Source organism: Pagrus pagrus (assembly GCF_965226575.1).
Source record: "Pagrus pagrus genome assembly, chromosome: 12".
Taxonomy (NCBI): Eukaryota; Metazoa; Chordata; class Actinopteri; order Spariformes; family Sparidae; genus Pagrus; species Pagrus pagrus.
The window spans coordinates 4,506,226-4,532,755 of NC_140196.1; the positions used below are offsets into that span (position 1 = coordinate 4,506,226).

The 26,530-nt window shown below is 42.5% G+C and overlaps 1 protein-coding gene across 8 annotated transcripts in view; it reads left to right on the forward strand.

The window, feature by feature from the left end:
• Positions 1-26,530, forward strand: part of pard3ab (par-3 family cell polarity regulator alpha, b) — a 248,697-nt gene that overhangs the window by 208,190 nt on the left and 13,977 nt on the right. For all 8 annotated transcript variants that reach the window (XM_084369105.1, XM_084369111.1, XM_084369108.1 and 5 more), the window contains one exon: positions 24,687-24,810. In XM_084369105.1, the coding sequence (XP_084225231.1) occupies positions 24,687-24,810 (124 nt within the window). The remainder of the gene's footprint in view (positions 1-24,686; positions 24,811-26,530) is intronic.

Consider the following 26,530-nt stretch of genomic DNA (forward strand, 5'->3'; position numbering starts at 1 on the left):
CGTCCTTTACTGGGAACAACCCCCCGCCATGTGAACTGGTGGATTGTTGTGGTTGGCCTCGGGGGATGTGAGCTTTTATGCTTTGATGATTGCCTGGCCAGAACAATTTCAAACTGTGAATCGTGCAGCCTCAGTCATCACTTCTCCGGCACATCACTTTCATCAAATATTGTACCGTGACTGTGACACAGGCTCTGCGTGGATATGTTGTTGCGTGTGTGCACACATAATGTAATGATGGATGAACCGGCCTTTGATGGATGGGGCTCTACTGTCAGGATGTTGTGGTCTTGGCTCGGTGATAAAGGGATCAAATCTTTTGTTGTCAATATAAGATGCTTATGACTTTAACATCTGCTAAAGGCTTAAAACACTGATGTGGTATGCACATGAAAGATCTAAATCTGCAGAACATGACTGCGTATTTTGTCTGGTTTAGTATAGTTCTTAGTTTCTCGCAATAATACCTCTCGATCCATTAGTCCACTGTGGGCTTTATTACAAATAACTCAGCAGGACTTTATTGGATTTACAGCGTTTCTGTTCTGTGTGGTGAAGTGTGTTTATTTTCGTCATTAAATTCCATTTATTAGCCAAAACCTGACATTAGTAATGACAGAAGATGGTTGCACTAAGTGGCAGAAATGTTATTTTTCTAAGACGGTAATGCAAAATGATACGGACCATTTGGCCTTCAACAGTATAACACTAATGCAGTAGGAAGTACCTATTCAATATGAAGGATGGAGGGAAACCCATTTAGGGTAAGTGGCAAAGACACACCTATCTCATCTATGTTTACGTTAACCCTTATACATAAGTGGTTTTTAATTGAATTTCCAGAAAATGTACAACGTCACAATAAAATGCAGGTATATAAATTGAGAAGAATGCTTCCTTATTGATTATCTTTAATGTGTCAGTTATTGACTCAAAGATGATCCTGGCAGCTGAGTTGTGTAGCCGCTGTGTCTCTCTTTAAAACTAATATGGAGCTTTTGTTGTTCGTCATCTTATTGGCTGTCTTTAAGCTTCTCTAAGGAGTCCAGTACGACTGCCAAAAGCTGATATTTCACCAGTTGTGTAGATAAGACCTGCACCAATCTTATCTTGTCTGGATATGAAATATTTCAAACACATTTTTTACTTCTCGGTTTATCTAGAATGGTGATCGTTTCAACAGCATTTCCAAAATGCCCTTATCTGCCACTCCATCAGCCACTGGGTAAGAGTATTTTCAGTCTCAGATGCTGGTTCGATAGGTGCAGCCGCACGAGTAAATGTCACTCGATGGTGTGCGGTTGTGTGTGCGATTCCAGGAAATGGACATCAGGCCTCCCAGGCTCCTCTTCATCCCAGCGTGCTCCCCACAGCGCTGAGGCCTCAGGTTTCCCACACGGAGGGCAGAGAGTCAAGAGAGTCTCTCTAAAGCTGTCAGCAGAGCTCAGCCAGCAGGAGCTGCCGCCTGCATCACCGCGACTGGTTCTTATTTAGTGCAGGGAGGGGGAGATGCCGACAGGGAGGTAGAAAAAAGAAGGACGCGGGGAGTGTTGTGGTCAAGAGAGAAGGAAAATGGAGAAAGTCCGTGGCTTTGGTTGCGGATGTGAAAGGAGCAGAGATGAGAGAAAGAAAACCCCATTTCTTCCACAGATTTTGATCTTGGGTGCTGTAGATACATTTTTATCCGTCTGTTTGTATTCAAAATGGTCTTGAGGTGTGATACCCAGAGGTACAGTGAGAGGGAGAGTGTGAGAAAAAGCAAGGAAAAAACATTTTTTATCTAAATTAGTCGTTTTTGGCAATCTGCCCTCCGACCGTAAAACCTTCTTTACATCCAAACAGTTTTCTCCAAAACTTTTGAGTCCCAAAGCTCATTTGATTGTCACCTCATGAGGATTAATGCGCAGAGTCGATATTCTTCTTAGAGTTGCAGTATTGCTACGCAGAGCCCCTCAGTCACTCTCAGCGGTTTGCTCGACAGTATTTTGGTGCATCTGCAGTGAATTCCCCAACACAAAGGTTGTTTTTTAATTTAGCGGGATTGCACGCGGAGTAACACGACTGGATGCCAAACGAGATAAATCACAGGATTTTGTTCTTCTTCTTCTTCTGTTCTGAATTGAATTGGACCCCTGTTGTTCGCAGCCCCCACCCTTCCCCTCGCCGCTTTAATAAGTGTAACTGCATTTGGGATTAAGAGACCCCCTGTTTCAACGACTTCAATGTAATTATCCCCGACCCCCTTCCCCGCACACACTCGCACACAGATCCAAAAGTTGTTTTCTTTATTTAATTAAATGCAATGATTTAACTGTGGTAGAGAAAGAAAAAACTCATTAAACTAATTAGGATTGCCACAGAAGACTCTCCAAGCTCTTTTTAGACTCCGTTTCGGAGGATTGTAGCAAAGTGTGTATCTGCGTGTTTGGATCTTTTTATTTCAACGCTCTGCATTTCAATGGTGATATCTGCGATCTATCGCCCTTTTGTGGCGGCGTTGAAATGACTTAGCGCTGCAGTGAATGAGGCCAACAGCTGCTGGGCGGAGATTTGCCAGAGCAATAACTGTCGGAACAAAACCTAATCACTCCTTTTTGGCCCTCATTTGCTTATGCAAATTTTGCCATTGTGAGAAGTGTATTAACAGTTGAGCACAGGGGACACAAGAGAGAGGCATGTTTTCATCATGGAGTCGGTGACACAGCTTTGAGACGAGGCATGGAGAGAAGTGTGTGAGCTGTGAACTCTGGGCCTCTTATTGTGTTTCCAGAAAGAATTGAGTTTACAGGTTGTTCGGTCTTCGAATACAAACTGCGATCCTCGACTTGTTGCCTGCACACAGCTCACGTCATGGTTTCAACGAAAAATCTCTAAATAAATATTACATTTACATCTAGCAAAGACAGAAGACGACTGTGTAGATCCAGAATACTTTTAATATTCCAATACGAAGCTTACAACAACATTACAACCAGTCGTTGTTTATTTTGAGTGTAAGTTTTCACGTGTTTTTACAACCCAGACAGTAGATATCCTTTTGAATTCAATTCATTCAGTCTTCATCCGTTCTTCTTTGTTCTGCTGTAAACAACAATGTAGTCACATTACTCCTCCTGTCAAGTAATGACTGCCTGATGACAGGGGAGGCTCTGCCGTCTCTTTGATGGGTAATTGGACTCTTAAATCACCCTAAAACACACACATGGAGGAAACATTCGAGATTAAAGGGATCTCAATTAGCCGTCATTACCTGATAGTTTCAAGACGTCGGGCCGCCACCTTCCCTCTCTCTCTCCACGTATCCTATTCCGTATCCTGTCCAGTTCAGGAGTTTTGACAAGAACCAGACATCCGCGAGCGGTGGCCCTCGGGTCCAGTCCAGACCACCAGTGTCAAAACTGCCAGCCCGTAGTTGTGGCGGGCGGAGGGGGAGGGGAATAAGAGGAGGATGTGAGGGTAACGGAGATGGAAGAGAGCTTGTGTCTTGTTTCTTTTTTATTCCAAACAACCTCCAGAGACGGTAAGGGAGGAAGAGAGTGATAGTTTAGTGGAGGAGAAGGAAGCAGCTATGATGTGTTGACAGCTCTCTTGCTTGGCGGTGAAGGAGGGAAACTTCTCCCGTCTCTGCAGATGAGCCGTGTCATTTTTTTTTTTTCTCATTATATTTTCCTCTTCTGTGTATTTTTGAGGGTTTTTTTTCCATTATTTGAATTCATCTTTTTCTCAACTGTGCCAGATGATAATCAAGATGGAAAAGTAAAGTTACTACTCTACTTCTCCAGCCTTTTTTTTTACTACTGAATTCCCAGTTCACTTCAGGTCTCTAAGATTATTTAGAGGAGGTAAAAGCACTCTGTGGTTAAACTGCTCACAACCTGTTGACATGTGCAACCTGTGATGAGGTTTCATTGCGTCATTTTTAAGGGTCACAGGACAGAAAAGCGTTGGCACCGCTGCTCTACAAGTCGTAGTAGGTCAGTTTTCCTCTCGCCCTAATGGAATATGAAAGAGTAGAGGTGTAGGGGACCAGCCAGACCTGTGCGAGACCTATCGATCCTCGCCAATAGATTGCCAGCACATCCACTACTACCCCTCCCCCCGCTTCCCTTAGGCCCGTTAGTACAAATAATGACTAATCAATATGCGCTGGAGTCCCTGTGAATGTCCTTTTAACACTTGATTTATGTCACGGCAACACGGCGGCGCTCTCGCTCTCTTACTCACTCCGCTTACCAGACAATCAATTTAACCAATCACAGCGCGGACCTCCCTCCTTTCCATCATCTGCAGTTAAAGAAGTTTTATAATTTTTATTTTATTTTTGATTAGACAGTCAAGATCGGCGTGTGCACAGCGACGGGCCGCAATTGGGTGAGATTATGAAGCAGTCGCATGTCACGTCAGAGACTTTATCGACAGCTTATCAGGAATGCGTTATGTAGATTTGTATTGATTGCCGATTTTTTTTCTACTCGGTGCTCATCGGTCAGTGTCGGCGTGCAGCTGTCTCCAGACGTGTGCTAATGGCAGGAGATCGCTGCATCAAGAAGGGATTTTTCTCTGCTTTGTCAAGTCTGTCGCTTTCATCATGGGATGTTTGATGTTTCAGCCATCTTTGCTCTTTATCCAGAGTACAGTCAAATAAGAGGGGAGGTCCAGTGTCTTACTCGAGGACGCAAAGAAGGCTGCAGCTAATTACCTTCATCATCGATTAGTTTGTCCATTATTTTTTTGATTACTTTGATAATTAGTCTATGAAATGTCAGAAAATATTGGATTTTGGATTTTCTTCAACTCAAGATGACATTTCAAATGTGTTGATTTGTCCATGCAGCAGACTAAAAGCCAAAAGTATTCAACTTACAGTCATTTGAAATAGTTTAAAGGTTTGAACTGGTATTTTTTGTTTAAGTAATTAGTTGTACATTCAGTCAAATATCAAAATTGTTTCTCACTTTATCAATTCAACTGATATATTTGCGTTTTAAACAAAAAAAGAGGTGAGAGGAAGAGCATATCTGCTGGCATGTGTATTTCTCTCTATGCATACATATGCATGTGCGGATGAGAGGGAAATGTGGGGTAAACGATCTGTCCCACGAGGGGCGCTCCAGTGGCAGCGAAGCCCCCTCGCAGCGCAGCGAGGTTGGTGGGGGGGAGTGCGGGGGCTGCCCTGACCTTCCCCTCCCTGTGGATCTGATTTCCGTAGCCGTATTCAGGAAGCAGTGATGACAACCACACGCACAGAAACCATCTCTCTCTCTCTCTCAATTGCCTTTTTCATTGCCGTTTGACTCGACAGTTACGCCGTTTGAGGAAATCAAGGGTTTCCAGGGTTACATTCTGTCCTCTGTAATCAGTCTTCTTCTGCAGGAGTAGTTTGTCATTGTCAGAAATATAGGTATGATTTTTTTTTTTTTCAGTCTAGATTGCAGGTTTGTTTGTAATGTTGCTGGTCTAGAGATCGAGGTTTATACTGGTATTGCATTTTCATTCTGGTCCAGACTTGTTTTTCAGCCTGAAAAATCCGTATGTCATTGTTTCAGTGGCAGTGATTTGTACAAAATGTGCCTTTTTATTCAGACTCTCCCCGTAAAACACAGAAATATTCCTGTCAGGGTCTTCCAAATGAGAAAAAAAAAACAACTTAAAAAGCTGAAAACGAACTGACAAATCATCTCCTGCTGTGATTTCCATATTTTGAAACAGAATGTGTTACAAAGTTCTGGCATTTCTACCTCCTGAGACACATTTTACTCGCGCTCACTCGCATGTCCAATTATAGGTCTGTTACTTACAGTCCACATGGTATCATTAAGTGACAAGTAATCCTCAACAAAAGGAAAGCTTATGCATTTTTAGCAGGTTTTTCCCTATATTAACATTTAATGCCATATGTATTACATCCAGATTTTGTGTGCTAATCCCTCTAAAAACAGTAGATTTGGCTGTGAACGTTCATCACTAACACTAATCCGGACACACAAATTCTATTATCCCTGTCATGTTTCCCCAGAGTTATTTTTAAGGGGGCATTTGTGTCAATCCTGCTTTTTAAAAAAAAACACATGTTGGAATTAACTAACCCTTGTAACCTGTCAAATTTTGTGGATTTTCACGCTCCGTGGACCTTGAAAACCCAGTGATCGCACGCTCACAGAGGAAGGTATGACAAGTGGTATTTATATGTTAATAGCTAGTTTATTCTTCAGTGTGCTGCAAGCGGTTCTCCTTTTCCTGCGAGCCGGATCTGGATCAAACAGCATATTTGCAAATAATTCTGAGTGGTTTTGTTTGTCTTTGGTTGGGAGTTACAGAAGGGTGGAGTCTAGCACTTCAAGGCACTGCAGATAAATTAGGGACACGGTTAATCACAAAGGAGTGTACTAAATTGACTTGTATATTCATGATACTTTGCAATAATTACCAGTCATTGCCTTATCCTGTGTGGCAGACTCCACCCTATCTGACCCTGAAAAGGCTTAAACAAACTCTGTATTTTTCAAATTCTGCTTTGATCCAGTGTCAGCTCAGCATTTCTGGACCGTACACTTCATGGAAATGACAAATACTAAACAGTATTTGACTGGATTTCCCTATGAAAGTGCTATCCAATAGTGTGTCTGTAAAGGTAGTATATAGTGCAATAAAAGGGATTACTGGAAGTTACACTCTCTGGTTTCAAGTGTCCCAGGGTAGCTGGCAAGCCCATCAAACTGTGTACATCAACAAGTACAATTTAAATATATAAAACAACAACTACATATCACTAAAACTACTCAGTTAAAATGTAATACATAATAATATTGCTATAAACTAAAACATAAGATTGCATGTTTCAAAATGAATGTATGAAACACACTTGTATGTGCTGAAGCCTACCATGTGAAACAACACAATGTAAATATTGAACACGGTGTTAATACTGCATCCTACCATTTAAATCACACAAAACCAATGTAAATATGTAAAACACATGTTAAAGCCTCGGTCATGAATATTTCAACCACATGAAATCGAAAAGAAGCTAAGTAAATATACAGCACAAAACACACATGCTCATGTATTTTAATGCTAAAAGTACTGGGTTAATATACAGTACATATAAAACATACATGCTAGCCTGTAACATCAGTGTTTTCCTGTCTTGTGGACCGATGGCCTACAAATGTCCCTGTGATACAAACTGAGCGAGGCAGCCTCACAAGTAAAGAGGAGCTGATGGACGGAGGGAAACGGAGAATACATTAAATTTCAAGTCTAATTTGTGGAGCAGATATGAAAAGGCAGGAGACTAAATGAAGGATAAAGTGATCTAATATGCACAATCAATTCAACATCCAGAGCCTCCTCAGTACAACGTCAAATATATTGCAAGCTGATTGAAGGGCTTTGTTCCACGACGAGATGGCCGCCATTAGACCCCATTACAGAACCAGCTCTTTCAATATGATTAACAGCACAACAGACAGGGAAGAAGGGAGATCATGATCTTGAGACGGGCAGATCCCTCAGGGCTCCTGACTTGTGTCTCGCCCCGGCCGCTTGAAATACAGCTCTGCCACGGTGAGGTCAGCGCGCCCGGCACAAGCGCGCACACACGTCGGTCTATCACTTCAAACAGCTTGGACACACAAGTAATGGCAAAAGGGCCTTTTAAAGTGGCACACTTAAACCCGGCACACACACGCACCCCCATACCCATAATGCCTTATTTATGGCCCCCTGGCTCGCTATAAACCCAGCCTGTGTCAGCAGCTGGCTGCAGGACCTCCAGGGATTAATTCACTTCGTGCCAGAACGTAGCCTGCACCCTCGCCTGAATTCTCCCTCATTCAGTTCCTGGACGCCTGGGGACTCGGTCACACGGACTACATACTCACGAAAGTTCGTAAAAACGTTTTAGTGGAAATTAAAAGCTCCCTCAATGAGGACGTGGCTATCGTCTGTATCTCTGCCTCCCACCTCCCAATACACCGTCCCCTCATCTCCTCCCCAACATCCTCCGTCCACTCTGATCTCTTTGGAGGCTTTTCTGAAGGCCCTCGCCCGACCCCTTCCTCTTCCCTTTGTGCTTTCCATTCGGTCTTATCTCTTCTCTCCTCCTTACTGTCTGCCCTAATCTATAAATATTTCCCTCCTATCCCTCAGCCTTCCTTTCATCCATCCCTTGACTTGTCACTATCTCCCATAACCCCTCTCCGGCTCCCACTTAAATGAAAAATGATCAGAATTATATATTCAGAATCAGAAAGACACCATATCTCTCCGGCTCTTTTCTCGCTCGCTATTTTTCATTTCAGAAAGGTGAAGTTCGCCGTTTGAATGATTCAACACCAACTTCATGGCTCAGTTCACACTTTTTGAAGTGCATCATGGATGATCCAGTCGAAAAAGAGATGAAAAGTCAGAAAGCAGAAAAAATATTCTCATATAGATCCTCAACAACTCCAACAATTGATGGTCGTCGTATGTCTACATATTGTTTAAACTGTAGTATTAAATATATAATTAGGTATTAAATTAAATGAAAACCTGTTGAAAAGTATCAAGGAATGAGAAATAAGTAAACATTTATGCAAACCACGATAAAATTAAGATTTTAGTGTTGACATTTATACAAATCATGTCATATCATATTCACATGGCGTGTATATAAGCCTACTTTCATGTCAGAAGGCAGAGCAGATGGTGGTGGAGTTACAGTACATCTAGGTGAGAAAGCTGCTTGATGGCGTTTCAGCATGTGTTGCGTGGTACCACTTGATAATTTTTAAGGAGAACTCAGGCCATGTTTGCGATGACAAAAGATATGATATTTTTGACAAGATGTCTGGACATCTCCGGCCATGTGTGTGGCGTCAAAACCAGGTATTTTAAGTCCAATCAAGATCAACAGGAGGACGTCAAGTTTTAACATATCTGTGGTTTGCATTGCCAATATTTATTCTGCCGATTTGGTTGCCAATTCAGATGTTTCCATCATGGCATGAGAGATCTCAGAATGGTTTAAGGACACTGAAAATGATCAGGATCATTTTTGTTATAACCTCCATGGTCGCCAGAAGAGTCGGGGGAGGGATCTCCATCACTATCATCAACTAACTAAAAGGGCAAATCCAGTATCTTCCAGCAGAATGAGGTCCATCCCTCCAGTAAAGTTCTTGAGATTTGAAGAGTTTATTCCAGTGAGCATTGAAATTGTTGTCACCAAACATTTTACTATTCACAGATCCTGAAAACACATCTTCCTGGAATCAGACCCCACCCATTTTCTGCCTTATCTTTAACTCATACGGATGTCCCAAAAATAAAAAATGCATAAAAAATGCATGATATAAAATGTACTCTACTGGGTCTAATGATTGTTTTTAGTTGCCAAAAACATACCCCTTAGATATTTCAAGCTGCCGCGTCCTCAGAATAAACGTATGTATAGGGTGTATAGAACAAAGCCATTTTTCTGTTTGTTTTCTATCTATGTCACACCTCTTATCACGTATTCCTTTGACGTCCCCCACAAACTCACCTCCTTTTGTTCCCCCATCCCTTCGCCTCCATCACCATCCTTCCTTCACACTTGGCCCATGTTCCCCCTCCTCCTCGTCCTTCCTTCCTTTACTGTCTTGCCTTTCAGTCCTTTATCTGCCACCCTCAACCTTCATCTCTTCCCCTCCATCCCTTTGTCACCGCAGCTTTCAAAGAGAGTTCCCATCTAGGGATCTTGACAGCGTTCTCCAGACAGCTACCAGCCCCCCAGAGGGATGTGAACCGTGGAGAACCGTGTGTCGGGTATCTGCCAAAAACTGTGTGACACCCCTTTGAGTTTTTCCATGGGTGCTCTTTGATGGGCTGCACTTGTATGTCTTTTATATGGGCGCTCGTGTGTCTCTCTGTTGCATCAGATAGCGCAGGGGATTGTTTGGGTCTTCAAAGAGGAATTTCTCAAACAATTGGCGAAAATTTAAATGAATAAAAATGTAGTTTGCTTTTGGTTTTTCCACCATACAGTGACAAAATGTCTTTTTGGATAACCTCTCTTAGATCAATGCAGACATAGTGGAACAATAAGCAATGAAATGCCTCATGTGGGCTTACAGTGTATTTCCTGTTGCTCTTTTGTTTACGGCTCACTGGAAACTGGAAACTGGAAGCTTTGGCTTTTCTTTTTCTTTTTTAGTTTAGTTCTGATTTCAGTATGTGGTTTATATTTTATAGCAGCACAAAAACAGATCAGTGACAACACGAGCTGCAGTATTTTTTTTATTTTTACAGTCAGTTGATACGATCTAAATCAATGGGTCTCAAACTTTGTCACATCAAGGAAACCTAAACTGACACAAATTACAACACGGACCTTAATATGTCCCAGAATTTTGCTTTTAATGTTTTGTTACAGAAATTATATGAAACCCACGACCAAATACATTATATGTATATGTTACTCCCACTTTTGCTGGGGACCCCCTCAGAGCTCCCTAAAGGATCCCTGGGGTTCCCCAGACTGCACTGAAAAATGGCTGTTCCAGAAATCACACCTTCAAATTGCTCGTTTTGTCCAACTAACAGTCCAAAACATAAAAAATATTCATAATAATATAGAACAGAGAAAATCAGAGAATCTAAACATTTAATACATTACGTACTGTAAATAACTAACCAATTAACTGTTTAAGCAGTACAAATAATAACAACGTGTAATGACAGCTGTTTGCACAACTATGCAGGGAAGAAATAAAGAGGGAGAGACACAACATCCATGTGCACAAATATACGCAACACACACACTTATGCACACATCCTCAGTGTAGCCACCCTGTCGACCTTTCCAACAGACTGCCTGTGTTCTCTGTTTGAGTCCAGGCACACACACACACACACAAACCCAAGTAGACTGTCCACACAGTCTCAGTGCAGTCAGTCCTCCGTCAGGGGATGGTTGCAGCCACTGCTACCTAGTTAGGAGATGTTTTGACAGGAGTCGGGGAGCTTTGTCTGGCAGGAAGCAGACAGTAACCAGGGTGGGGAGGATGGGGGATCCTCCAGTCAACCACTCAGGGGGGATTTACTGCATCACCTGTCCACATGAGAATGCACTGTGGCCTTTTATTGCTTCATCTTACAGGCTAGATTTACCAGGCAGTTTATTTCTTTTATTTTAGCTCATCTCTTAAATGAGATGGTTTTATTGTGTCCTCTGAAAGGCAACTAATGATTCATTATTTTATTAATTAATATATAGATTATTTATTAGTCATATATGTCAAAGAAAAGCATCAAACCTTTTGCCTTTGAGAGATAGAACCACTGAATGTTTGACATTTTTGCTCTAAAATTACAAAAATGATTTATCGATTACCAAAATAGTTGCAGACTTTCATTTGACGGCGCTCCAGTATCTTCTTCTTCTACCTGGAATTCATTAGATAATCATTTCTGGGTTCTGGACAGCAGATCTTGGCCGATACCTCATGTGTATTATATCACGTATTACTACACAATGTCACCTTTGTTTTCCAAATGGTAGAGCTATGGCGGAGCTGTTTTGTGGTCTGGAATCAGAATGACTATACTTAAAGTTTTGCAGCACTTGCCGACTCCAGGAAAAACTCAGACACACAAGTTCTCCAGTATTTGAAAAAACAAAAAAAAGAAAAACAACGTGACACCACCCGGCAGCATTTAACAAAATACATCACTGCTGCCAGCTCAAGCTACCCCTCTACCCAACCCAGATGGTGACAAATTGTAAGCTATCCCACGTCTTCACTTCACTTCGAAAACTAATTTCCCCCTGACTCACCAAATCCCGCGGAGTTTCCACCTGTGAACATTCCCAATGGTCAGCACAATGGGGAGTTCAGGCTGCGTCGAGTTGAAAGCCAGGAAGAGGCGTAGGGGGGAGATTGAGTCGAGGAAGGCGGGGGTGGGGGGTGGGCAAGAAAGAGGAAGCGCCTGTACCCTGCTGCTGCTTTGGGTGTTTCATGGTGGGCCTCCTTTGAAACGATTGTCAGGAGGAGAAGCAGGATAGTCTTTATGGGTGTCTGTAGTGCCTGGTGGCGCTCTCAGCTGCAGCTGGTTCTGTGGGATCCGCTGGTGGAAGACGGGGAGGAGGGTACCCAGGATTTCCTTTAAGATGACTGCGGGACTCTGGAGATTTCCAGCGAACAGATGTGAAGTTTAACAACTGTAACATCTGTTTCGCCAGGAGAGGTTAACTAGGAGTTAATGTTTGGAGTGAGAGAGTGATTTTTACAGATTTAATGAGGAGCTGAGCTGCTGGGAACGCATAAATAATCTTTGTGGTTGAGCCAAACCGCAATGTGTAGAGTTGAGTAACCACAATTATCTTTTCTAGTTAAGTGAAAATGGCCAAATAAAAAAGCTACAAGAAAATGCAGCTTAGACATTCTCGCTATAATAGCCTACAGATGTTAAGTAAGCCGATTAACTGGTCTGGTGACCTTCAAGCTCAAATAATAAAGGTAAAAAGAAAGAATCAAAATCGGTGAAGCTCAGGTACTTTGTCTTCAAAGTTTGCAGGTTGCCGCACTTTGGCTCTGTGTATCCTGGGGCTCTTTTTGCATCCACTCACTGCGCTTTGACCTCCACCTACAGCTCGTCCATCAGAGAAGTATGTGCGACCACGTATGTGCGTGTGTGAGTGGCGGTAATGATGCTAGAGGACCATTCAGAAACACTCATGCGAACTGTTGTTATTGTTGATTACATCGTGGTTAATTGTGCTTTGCTTTCTGAGCAAAATCACAAGTAAATGAAAGTAGCTGAAATCATTAGACTTTCATCAATGCATAATGTCTGAGGCATTCAGACATCTGCACTCCGTAGGCACAATCCTTTCTCACAGAGCTGTACACCAAGGTATTGTTTTGGGGTCTGATGAGCCTTTAAATGCATTTATTTGTTACTCAAACATGGACTTCCTAGATCATATTTCTCACCAGCACCTCAAGCAACATGCACCCACCATCTTTCATTTTTTATGCTTTTAATGCAGGGCTGTTTTTGGTCTTAATGCCCAGCAACAGCAAAAGTCCATCGCATTTCTCTGACATTTATTGCAGTGTGATAAAAGCTCAAGGTCTCAACCTTCAAAGAGATGGCACTCCTGAGCCTTTAAAAATGATATATCAAAAAACGAATCCGAGGTATCTGTGTGTTGCCATCTTATTTTTAGAGAGGTGACTGCAGAGCTTCGAGTGCTTGCAAAACAGAAATCTGATTTGGTGTTTTTATTTTCGTGCAAAATCTGAAAATTTGTTTCGGTGGTCTGGAAAACATGTCCTCGCCTCCAAAAAGCTACTGTAATATTGAATATTTCATGAAGTCGGTGCGTTAGAGTCCCAGTTTTTAATGAATGCTTGCTGAACCAGTGCTGCACTTCAGCTCCAGTCCCAAGAGGAATTTGTTTGGAAAAAAACAAATGTTTTTCTCTGTTTTCAGCTTTTTGCACGGGAGATGATTTGGTTACTGAAAGGCTTTAGAGATAAGAGTAGACAAGACTCACGATATATTCAGTTTACATTTTTACATCTTAGTCAGAACTAAAACAAACAAATGTTTAACACGTATACAGTATGCGCACCATTAACAAATATAATTATGTATATATCTCCTCTTTAAAGTCGTATCAGCAGCGGTAAAAAGTAGTGCTATGGATGGTCTGAGTGCCCATTAGAATGGGCTCATGTTATGATCATAGCTTTGCCAAATTCCAGCCTCTGTCTGAGCAGTCTCCCTGGCATCTAGGACACGCATTACCATGGCAATCATACATCAGCTACTCACTCTTTCTCTCTCAAAATTGCCTGCTGTCACAAGATGCCTCTAGTCTCATTTTCCTCCCATGCAGCCCCGAAACAGGGAAAAAGGCCCCCCTGCCTCCTGATGATAATGGATCCTAATTTGACTTAGATTATGATTTATCAGATGCTGCTGATGCTTCCATCGGCCGGCATTATACAGCTCTCTGAAAATGGGAACCATTACAAGTGAGACGTCCATTCGTCACCCCCCAGTCGCCATGACAGAGAGAAAGAGAGAGTGCCATACGAGCTTGGACCATGATGCCTGGCCCAGAAATTAGACTGCTCCAATTCGATTTCCTTTCTCTCTCTCAATGTCATTTTCCCCTCCCCTCCCCTTCGTTTTTCTCCCCGCTCTCCTTCCCCATCGGTCCAGGCCACACCAAAATTATCAGCCAATGATGGAGATACACTATCCATCAAACCCTTACCTTTCTCACCAAAACTGGGATTGGAAGTCTAATTTAGCCTCGCTCTACTTATTTCCTTCAGCGACAATCGACTCAGCCGCAGCCCAGATGACTGTTATCTCGCGATTCCTTTCTCTGTCCCGTCCCTCATTTCCTTTCACTGCCTTTAAAGGGTGATCCATTCTGCTGTCATAGAGGAGATGAATCCTCTCTGTGGTCGCTGTGAATAATGTCACACTCAGACCGTCCGCTTCCTAATGTACAGATCATTGTGGCAGCTAGCTAATGTAGGCTGCATTGTGTGATTCAGTCTTTGATACATGGAAAGATAAATCCGGTTTTTGAGGCTTTCTGAGTCCAATTGCTCCGGCCTTTAGCTTCAAAGTCATTAATAAGTCATTACAGTTATTGTTGCACTGTATTCTCCCAGGATGATTGTCCCTCTCGCATTTAGGCCTTCATCATTGTCAAGTCTGTTTAGGTCGACCCCAGTTTGGGTATGGTCTAATTTGTCTTGGGTCTCTTTTTAGAAATTAGTTTTTGGAGAGCCAGTTTTCAGGTTTTACCTGGAGGGCGTAACACTCAGAAGGTTCACTTAAAAGCCTCCATTTCCACTCACCAATGTGGATGCACATTTGGCAGTGGATGGTTACTTTCCTGTGCCATTTCTGCACCCATCAAAGGCTCATTTTGACCACAGTTATCTAGACTTTTTTATGGGTAGATTGTATTTATCCCCTGATGTTAAACCGACTTCAAGAAAAGAAACCAGTAAGGTTACCTTGCGAGGTAGCTGGATTTGTGGCAGCTAGAGATGGCAGTGTCATCTGTGGTATAGGTGTGAAAACAGCAAGGTAAGTGTAGCTGCTATGACATCACTTATTTCAGAAGCGGAGAGTATATTTAATTGAAGGGAGTTTTCTCCATTGAAAAGATGTTTTCACTCTTTTCTCTTCTGGTTTCGGTCAGAGTTTGATTTACCAACTGGCTCCACTGGTGGCTTCTGTGGATCTGATTGGTTTAAGATAACCAATGATAGACAGATGGTTCGTCCAATCACCCGCCAAGTGTTTTTTAAATGTGCCTACAATTTACCAAACAGTTTCTGGCAGCTCCTTTCCAGATAGTCTGTGACAAACCATCTGGTGCATCAAGTTACCCATCAGACTTACACGGACCAACATTAGTCTGCTAAGTGTAATTTAAGTGCCTACTTCAGTTAAAGAAAATAACTCGTTGGTCACACCTCTGCAACTCCTCCATTGTGCTTCAGTCATTTAGTCATTGAGCGATTGCTGACGTTAAACAGCCCACTCAGGTCTCCTGCCTCCTCAAAACAACTGCTGAACCTAAAATATTTTCGACTCTGTTCTCTCCCCGACTGTTTCAAACAAAGAAAGAATCCCAAAGTGAAACTCTCAGATGCTCTGCCAGCATGAAAGACAAGAGCCAAAGAACTTGTGCAAATGTGCTTTCTGATTCAGACTGAACTTTATTCATGAGTATGAAAAAGTCGGGCCTTGTTATCAATGTTTAGTTTAGCTGAGACCTCATAAAAATGTAAAAAAGAAAGTTGGACTCTTTAATGCCTCCCTAATCCACCGCTGATAAGACGGCGCACTCACCCTGCTGGTTTTGAAAATCCTCTCCTCTTCGCCTCACACTTTCATCTCACACTTTGCGTCCTCAAACTCTGCCAGTAATTTGCACAACCTGTAGGAAAACACTTCTTGTGGGCACAGGCAGGTTGAAACTAGTTTTCGCTTCTCTGCCGAGTTGTTAAAGCACCACTACAAGTTAATGGGCTACAAGAGCCTACTTTACGGCCATGTTGACACAGAAAGGAATAATTAGTAGGGTGCGATGCTGGCTGTGGTAAAGCCATTAACTCAGAAGACCCTTTATCCAAACCGTGTTGCCTGGTTACAGTTTCCCCAGGTGACTGAATGTGCTGAATCATGGTGATCGGCTATGAATCATAAAGACTAGTGGGCTGCGAGCTTTAGTTATGATTGGTGGGATCATAACAGCGTTGTGAAGCTCAGATATATTACAGTAAGTGGCTTATCTGACAGCACAGATCTGTCCATTGACTGATTGAATGGTGCGGTGTGATAGATGCCGTCTCCCGTTAACCATCAAGTCGGTGTCGGTGTGTGAAGGGGAGAGAGCAGTGAAGCAAGGTGAGATAGAGACAGCAAGTTTGTGTGTGTGTCTAATGTATATCTGTGTGTGAGGTGAATAGAAAGAGGGATGACAGACAATTGCAAGCTCAGTGTTTGTGAGCAATTTGGAGATTTTAAAACCTAAAAGAGAGGGAAGAATGAAACTCTTAAAATTATAAACACATTTGAATGAACCTTTGTTTTACACCTGCTTGAGTTGCGCTCTCCTTCCCATAGCTGTCCGGTTTTACCTGCTTGCGTTTATTATGCTCCCCAACACAGAGGAGATCATCATCTGTCAGTGATGGATGAGTTTAGACACTGTTTTGTCACTGTTACATCAAAGCACTACAGCTGCGATCTCATGTTAGATTGGGAGCCTGTGTTAACGTGGATAAGATCAGATATCCATTTACCTATTTAGCATTTCAATGCAGGGAAGGAGGAAGGAAATGCAATTTAGTGAGTAAGACAGGGAGACAGCTTTGGTTTATAAAGAATGCATTGTCTTTACTATTTGACTTGATTTTTCTCTACAAATTTGACTTGACTGTAAAAAAAAGAGGAATAATAGCAATAAAATTAAAAAACAGCTTCTCACTCACTGATGAAAAAATAGCTTGTCCTTCCAACATGAACCACCTCAGTGGATAAGGTTTTGTTACCTTGACGCAACTAAATCTACTTGGTTAAGGTCAGTAAAGGAATGTAGCAAAAAACATTTACTCAAGTACAATTTTGAGGTACTTGTACTTTCCAATTATCTGCAACTTTATACTACCATGCCGCTAAATTTCAGACGCAGATATTGTACTTTTAACCCACTACATTTATTTGATAACTTTAGTCACTATTTTGCGGACTACATGCTGCTTCTGAGCCAAAGCAGAACATTAATGTCTTTTCTTTTACTCAAGCAAATATTTTACACAACACTGGTTAAGGTTGGGAAACACTGATGTCACAGTTGATAGCACCGATGTTGACTGTTTATTGGAAAATTGGATGCAAACTGCAGTCTCTAGTGTCAAAGTCAGAGACTTTTTACTCCCAACCATCCACCCTGACCTCTGCCCCTCAGTGGTTTGCAAAGTTTTAACAAATTAATTCTGCGTCATTCATGAAGACAGTAGTGGAGATGATACCGCTGAGGTAGCCCACCCTGACAAAGAAATAATTTACTCACAATAATGTGTTTTCATATTGTTTGTGTAACAGAGAGGCATGGCAGACTGCATATTTATATTTATTCTCCTGAAGATATCAGTGAGATCAGGTCGAACACAATCTCTCCTCATTTTAATCCTGACATGAAGTTCAATCTCAGAATACATTATAAAGAACATCTGCGGAGAAATGGGATTGGAGCTCCTGCTAAACCACATGTGAAATGCCCCTGCAGATATTACAGTGACATATTCAAATATGGCTCCACCGCACAATCCAATGGGGATTTGAGTAATGAAACTTAAATGGCCCACATAGGACAGCATGCTCCCCGCCTTCGTTAAAAGTAGGGCAGGATTACAGATATCAGGAACGCAGTCCAATTTATTTGCTTGTAACCAAGCAGGCCGGCATCGATACGCTGATGTGTGCAAGCATGAAATTGGCCCATGAATTAAAAGGAGGCATCTTGCTGTGTGCCACACCATTATTGCCTCCAGTGGCGCCATCGCTTGAAATCCAAGACCAGTTACCCGCCTTGCTTTAAATGCGTGTGTGCGCACGCATTAATATCAGTCAAATATTATATTACCATCTCTGACATTTCTGACCAGAAGTGCTCCTGGAAAAATAGAGATGCCCTATAAAACTGAAAACCAATTAAATTCAATCCGTTCCGTCGATGGATTCCAATGTTTACTGTCTGCTTTGCACAAGTGTTGACACCCTGTGGGATTGCTAAGGCTCAGAATGAATGCTACTGTAAGTTGCAGGAACGGGATTTGTGTGATGGTTCACGCGCTGCACGAAGTTAATCATGTTTAGAAGAATGGCTCACTGTTAGATTGAGGGAAAACAAGTGAATTGTTTTCTTTCCAAAAACCCTGCGATGAAATGCAGAGAGTTTATTAGGCAGCGTGTCGGATGATTTTGAATTTAAAATCATGGAGAGGGAAGCAAAAGTGTTACCGCATTGTTTTTTTTCTGTAAACCTATCTTGACAGTGAAAGAAGGCAGTGTCAAGTTTTATATCCACCGGTGAGCAAGCAGAAACAAATCGAGTGAGTCATCACACATTGTGACTAATGTCGATTTATAATTTGTATTCCAATCAACCTACATTTCTCTGCAGAGCTGCGGTTGTTATTAAAGCTGCCCAGTGACTCTTCCTCCTTCTGCAGCATTTCAACAACTCAACTGAAGTGCCATATTTCTCTCCTGATGAACGCACAGACACACACTCTCACACACACAAATACACGCTCAGCCACTAAGCTTGGCACGGCACGTCGGCGCCGTGCCAGTGCTGTGCCCTCTGAGAAGAGAGCGGGTTGATCCGAGCCCGGATGAAACCGTGAACGTGCAGATTGTGCCCGATTCAGTCTGGGTTACAGAACGTGTTAGCTCGATTCATTAGCGTCTTAACTTCCCTGTCAACACAAGCTCTTACATGGATTGGGAAATTCTGCCTGGCTGTTTATCTTACTTTGCATACTAACTGATGTGTTTGTGCAGTTTGTCAACACGCAGTCCCACTTTATTCTTACTTAGTCAATTGACGCAATGAGGCAAATGCCAGGGGTTTGATAATGAGCTGCTAAGTGTGGAGATATTGTATCGATTGACATCTAATTGCTGTTTCTGCAGATCAATTTGGCTCTACCAGTGTTTCAGGGTTAAGCCCATGTAATCCAGGGTAAAAGCAAGATCGGGTTAATAAGAGCCTAAATGGCCTTAGACACAACAGCCACAGTGGCCTCTTGGCCCCTCTAATCTCTTCACTACGTCAACAGACACCAGTAGTCAAGCATCTGAGCTAATCCTTCTTTAACCTTTATATATCTGAGGAAGATCAACTGGACATGCTTGATCTTTTTCAGCAATTCGCCCGTAAACAGAATGTATTACGCAATTTATTTGAAATTATGTAGCAACAACAAAATGAGCAGCTTCTAGTTGTTGTTTTTAATGTTTGCTTTGTTTTTGTAATTACTGTATTTTTGTGTGCGTTGTCTGGCCTGGCCCACATGCCGGCTTTATTAGACTTCAATTATACGGTCGCAGTGGTGAAACAAAAAGAGTGTTAACTTATTATATGAAACATACTGCAAGCAATAAACGTTGTCTCCTCTCTGAAGCTCGACAAATAAAGTATGCCACAAAAAAACAGCTCCCTTACTGAGACACAACCAAAGTCTTTAATAATCATCCAACAAGAAGAAGTTGAAAGAGATGGCAGAGATTTTATTAAAAAAGTATAACCATTAAGTCATCATATAAAGCACGTTCAGTCTTCTTAAGTCTAATGAAAATAACTAAACAAACTGTGCCTTTCCTCTTCTGGGGAGAGCATTAAACCTACCTGCTTCTGTGGCAAATGGTTGTGTACATTAAAGTGAAAGTGGCATTATTGTAGACAGGATGCTGGCAGTTCGGTTTGTAGCATGCATCAACAGACCGTCAGTCTTCACACATAAAGAATAATTGCACTTGATGTCATGAATATCACCACTGGAATCTGTTTTTCGGCCGAGGGTGCCCATGCAAAATGTCCCAAGTGAAGATCTTTCTAGTCTGCATCCATACTGACTAGCAACAACGTCTATGCCAGATTGTTTGAGGAAGCGGGCTGATCTTTGCGGCTTTCCTGCAGTGGATACCAGGGTCTCTGCCATACAGCAGCTCACAGATGGAGCGTTAGCCGCTAGTACCAGTTAGCAAGGGCATCAGTCTCCCTCCTAGTTGTCTGTGAGCCTTCGATCAATAGACCTGGATTATCATCTTCGGCATCTCAGTTCATTTTTCACAGCAGAGAGAGGCTCCACCAGCTGCTCTCTCTTTGTCGGAGGATGTAGGGCCTGGTTCCCCCCCATCTGATAAGATTACAGAAACTAACCACCACAGCTGCTGCGATCGGGGGCGACACGTATTCACGACATGCACTGTTTTCTTACGATGTGTATCGCTACATCAGTAAATGTTTATTTAACAGGCTGGCAGGCTAGTCAGTACAACAGTCACATTCGAGATGGGAATCCCATGACTACCCTTGCTTAATTAAATGTTTAATTAAGATGGCAGCTTTTAATTAAAAAGTTGATTATTATGAATCGAGGATTATTGGCAAATGAAATAGATAGGATATCACGCGGAATGTATTCCACGTATTATTAAAAACGAGGTGTGTTTTTATTTGAACCAGCAACTGTTAATTTGCACGAGGTCATACAAAGGCCTTTAATTTAAAGATGAAAAAGACTAATAAGATTTAAACACCGACTTGGCTGTGTTTGTTAATGGCCCTTCACACACGCGCATACTTGGGGTGACGCTTTCATCCGTGGCTTTGAAGTGTGAACTCACAATGCTGCTCTTGTATCGTCAAGGTCACCCCACTTGTAACCACTCGCGACGAGGGCCCTCGTCACAACACAGACACAAGATCTACTTGAATCTCTCCACCGAGCAGACCTCGGCACTTCTCTGCACAGTACACGCTCAGATGGTCTTCGTGGACCAGCTGGTGGCTAGTGGGGTCGAACACAGCCGTTTCTTTTATTTACTGCCGAAAACCATGCCGACACCCTCAGCTTTGCATTCATTTCAAGGGCATTCGCTAAAAGTCACCAAGTCCTCTAAATGATTGCACGGTTCTTAAGTTTATGTACAGTTGGTGGTAGGTCTGAATGCTCCTATAGGCATGGGAAGAGCAGCCTGTGTGAATGAGGCCATTCATTTATAATCCACAGGATTAGGACCCCGTCCATCAGCTGCCTCTGTCACTTACTGTGCATTGCCCCGTAAAAGGCCTTCCCTCGATCTATTGGCATGCTTTGATTGGGATCCGTGGAAGCAGCATCAATGTCATGGGGGATTTTAAAGTGACAGCACACATCTGATAAATCCTATTAGTTTGGAGTTAGGTCCAATTTGGACCACTTCCTCTTCAATGCCAAATGAAGCAAGGACTTCTTTTGGCTGACTTTTATGGCTTTGATCTCGCTCTCAAAGCTTTGTTTTCTTTAAATCTGTGTGTTTCACTGTGCATCTTCAGAACTTATTCTGATGATATTGAAGTCTGGTCACAATACAGACCTCAAATCCTTCAAAAGCGTCCTCCTTTCCTGTTTATCACAGCCCTAGCTCTTGGATCCATTCTTCCGGGCATCAGTCCTGTCAGAAAAATTAACATTTTACTCACCAAATTCATTGCTGTGATCTGAGATCATGGCAGCACTGCCAAAAAGAAGTCCAACCGGGAAGGAAGAACAATCTATCAGACGATCACATGTTTTAACCGAACACATCTTCAAACCTAAATGACTGAATAGTTTGACTGACTGTGACGCCTAAACACCTGAACGTGGCAACATATCGGTGATAGGCATTGTACACTTGCAGTTTGGTTTGGTTTAAGCACTTGAACTACTTGGTTAGGTTTAGAAAAACATTGTGGTTTGGGTCACATATATTAAATAACTCATTGTTGTTGACTTTTGATGAAAGTCCCATTCTTGTTTAACCCAACCGTCCACCCCAACCTCCCCTTATGCAGACTTTGTCGCTCTTTATACTTCTTCACCTGACTTCTTCCTTTGCCGCCATTATACTTACTACAGCCACTACAGGTTGCCACCTAACAACAGACATCAGTATGTTTTGTAATAAGTTGCTTTCCCTACCGACCTTCATGGTCGTTTTTCTGACGAGGACGGTCTGGATCAGCCAGATTTACAAAGCAAAAAGGCAAAAATTGGTGAAATCTATCATGTTAGAATAAAGTGCTGCAGTCCAATTCTATAGTTACAGTCTGCTCACAATGCAGACATAACATCTCCTCAAAGCTCCCTCCTTCCCAGACTTAATACCGAGACAGACAGCTTTTCAGGAGGCACACCCGACCATGAAAGGCAGGGTGCATCTCAGCGTAAACAGTTTTGCTGGCAGCCCAGTCAGCAAGCCGCAGTCCTCTTATTGAGTCCCTGAGACACTCCACTCAACAAAGCCACACAGTGACCTTTCAGACCCATACAGCAGTGCCAGATATTGAGTGAGCCTGTCCAGAGGATGAAGCTCATCTCAGACTAAATCTCAGCCCGCTGTTCTTCCCTGTCTCTGGGGTTTTTTTGGCAGTGCACTTGTATTAGAGTGTTGCTCTTTCTTTGATTGATTTACAGTGTTTTGTCAGACTCGCGGATTGGAGATCTTTGATCCTTTTATTTGAGTTTCTCTTCCATTCAGTCTCTCGGGCAGGATTCTAGTATATAAGGGTCTATAGGTTGCCTTAATGATGATATACTTTTATTACAGAGTTGAGTGACTATCTCAGGAGAGGGAACATCTTTCATCTGACAAACACTGCTCTTGTATTATTGCTGAAGTACTGTGCTTCTTCATGGTGGCGACTGATTGGATTCAAGGCACGCTAAGAAATAAATTCTCATCTTTTCCAATTCTTTTCTTTCAAGTGGTACACACATCTGTTTACAGGCTCCTCGCTATCAGATATGAACCTTTCTTTTTAAAGCTAGCATTAAGGCCTTGACCCGTAGCTCGAGGGGTCACGCATGTACCGCCCAGCAGGTCAGCTGTCTTCTGAAGAGGGCAAGCGGCTGTGTTACATATCATGGAGATTAGCAGGATCACATATGACAAGTTCCTGGTCTTTAACAAGGCTGACTGGCTCTGGCTTTTCCATTGCTGTGAAGTTGGTGGTGCTGCTGTGTTTCAGGTTATAGCATTATGATCTTACTATCTGGTTGTTTTGTGGTGAATTAAATGAATTCAGGCAGTTATTGCGCTCATATCCCTACATGAAGTCATACTTTGACCTCACGCAGATATTGTAGTCTGTTTAAACTGTGCAGCTGCTGTTTAGCTAATAAAGATGTTTCATTTATTTTTTACAGATTTCTTTGTGTACATGCTGTTTTTTTATTATCTGTATTTAGTGTCTGCATTACTATCACATCCCTCAACAAGATTTTTTTCATGCTGACTTAAAGTTTTCCTTTGTAAGCAGAAAAAAGGTTTGATAACACCAAACTTAGGGGAGCTTTGGGACTGGAAAGAGTTGCAGGTTTGACCTTTTTGAGTTTTAGAGATAAGACGTTCCCCAGGAATTTCCTGGCTGAGTTAGAAAGTTGAAAAGTCAAGCTAGGAGTCAACGTTCCCCCGCTGGTCCTTCATTCACCGACCCTCACACACACACTCTGTATGAGAGGGAAAATGTGTTAATTACTTTCCTCTGTAGGAGGCCATATATATTTAACACTCACCTTTTCTTCTCCTTTATAGGTATGTCCTATATTTCTCTTAATTTATGAGCTCAGGGATTAGCAGGAACATCTCTTTTAGAGAAAGTCTCTGTCGATAGTCCTTGAAGTTTTGAACACAGCACCTCTTTGCACGGGATGAAACCCCACCAACAGTGTTTTATTCTGTGATTGCTGTGCTTCTACCACAGCTAAATCTGCCACATAGGTCAATGGTTTCTTCCTTTTTAAAGAAATTCTGAAAAGTCTTGAGTATGTAAGTGATCAGCTTCAGGGTTCTCGTATGTAATCACTGAGCATTTCAGACTCCATAATATCTAATATAGTTGTGTTGAGCAAATAGTTGCGAATGACCAGCTACAGTGCAATTGCTCAGTGCACCATGAGAAAGTGACACTGAAGGCAACATTGTTTGATGTAAGCACCGCAGGGCTGCATCAGACAATAGCAGCGCAGGAGTTGAATGATACGAGGCAGGCAGGGATGGGGGGGGGGTCGGGTTGTGTGTTTTGTGGTACTGCTCACCGGTTACCACTCGCCTTTGTTCATTGTTATGAATAATACATCACATTAGTTTGATTCATATTGCTGTGGGCCCTGCTGTAAGCTCGCTCTTAGCTCTGCCCTCACTTATCACGTATTGCGTTTCATCTGGGTTATCTGGGTTGCTTTTCTCAGCGTCAACATTTGATCAGTTCCTGGACAAAAGCATGTTGGACTTTAAAGAACTTCACCCTGCGGGCCATTTCCGCCTGCGCTGATGAAACCAGGTCACTTGTTCACAATGGACTTCACACACTCATCCATCTTCCCCCCCCTCTTTTCTCTCTCCTCTCTCCCCAGTAACCGGCTAACCCCTAGCAACCACGACCGGATACAGAGGCTGAGGCAGGAGTTCCAGCAGTCCCAAAACGTCCCGGATGACCCCGACGACCGCAGGAGGACCTACAGCTTCGAACAGCCCTGGGTGAGTGTCTGAAATCACAGGAGCCTGTATCTCAAATCCAATGTCGGCTGGAGAAGATGGGTTGACTGTAAGACTGCTCATGTCCAGAAATGACCTCGACCAGACCACGACTCTGGACATGTAACCTGCTAGCCCGGGGAGAATGCTAACAGTGTTAGCATCCGTCAGTACCTGTGGCTAACTGGAGAATGGTGCTAACCATCACTAACCCCACTACTACCAGCCATGAACAAGACTGATGATATCACCCTGTCCTCACCTTAGGATTCCCATTAATCTCCATGGGCCTTCCTGGCTAATCGTGCTAACGCTAACACCCCTCACCCTCGAATGTTCAAACACCTGCATGCAGGAGTTTGCACACCTCCTGACGCAACCATCACTAACCACACCCACCTGTCACAACCTACCCTACTCATCCACCGTCCCTGTTTCTGTCTGTCAATCATCATCACATGGACCCACCCACCACCTCATGGACTTGTCTTCACAATGTTTCTGTGTGCAGGGGTCTCATTTGTAAACCCTTTGTTTTAACTGTGCCTTTTTACAGTCTGAAGGTGGGGTTGTGTACATTTTAACTGGAATTTATTTAACTCTGAGCTTCATTGGCTAAGACGAGGGATAATTAGTGCATTCTGAAGCAACAAGGGGTAATAATAAGCGAACAAAATCTGAATACCTTCAAAGTTTTTTTGAGGTGATGAAATCGCTTGTCATATTTTTAGTATTTATTTTAGTCCTTCCTGCTTTCTTGCACCGCAACTCAAGTGTACTTGGTTTTTACATGATTTTGAACAATGACTATATGAACAGCCAGCTGTAGCAAATTTTAACTCTTGAAGATTAGATTTTACTACTTTTTTTTCCCTGATGAATAGTGTCTCTATGTAATGTGTATTATATCATTGTTTTACACAGTAAAGGAATAATCTTCACCACATTTCTTTATCTAGTTTGGGGCAACACACATTTTTGTTGGTTTTCACACATTTTCTATCTCAACCTTCTTCCTAGCACAAACATATCATGACACACGAGTGTATGTTGTCACAAACTAGACATCAGGTGTGTTGTAAATTAAGTCCTAATAATGTGAGTCGTCCTTGTTGGTCTTTTCTCTGCACAAGGTCTTTTTGCACACTCAGCTGTGTTTTTGTACATATCTGTTTGATTTCTTTTTACCGCTGGTGTCTACACTACAATTTTCCACTGACGCTTTTTTGCCCAGTCTTTTGGTGTGCAAAGGGAGAACTTGGTCCTATGATTTATAATTTGAAATGAAATGATAAAGTGAGAGCTCACGAACCAAATCATCTGTGCTCTGGCCTTTCCTTTCTAGCTGATAAATCCAATGAAAGTGTATAGTTTTGTTTTCCATCCAGCGGTATTAACCAGAGCCGTGCGTTTTAATGGGTTCGACGGACTGGTGCACATTCCTGCCGGCATTGTGCAGCAAAAGCAGGGACAGTGTGGGAAAGAAGAGCGCAGGTCACCTCTCCCTTTGTCTACAAACAACCGAGCATGCTCTCAATTAAAGAGCTCAACAATACTGCAGTATTATGTTTGTTTACAACCGCAGCACATTCGCTGTTGTCACAGGCCTTATTTTCCCATGAAATTGCAGTATTGGGTAATGCACACTCTAAAAGTTGAGGATCCCTCGGCTGCTTTTGAACATTCTAGGTTTCTAGACCATTTTTTCTTGTTGGGCTGGATC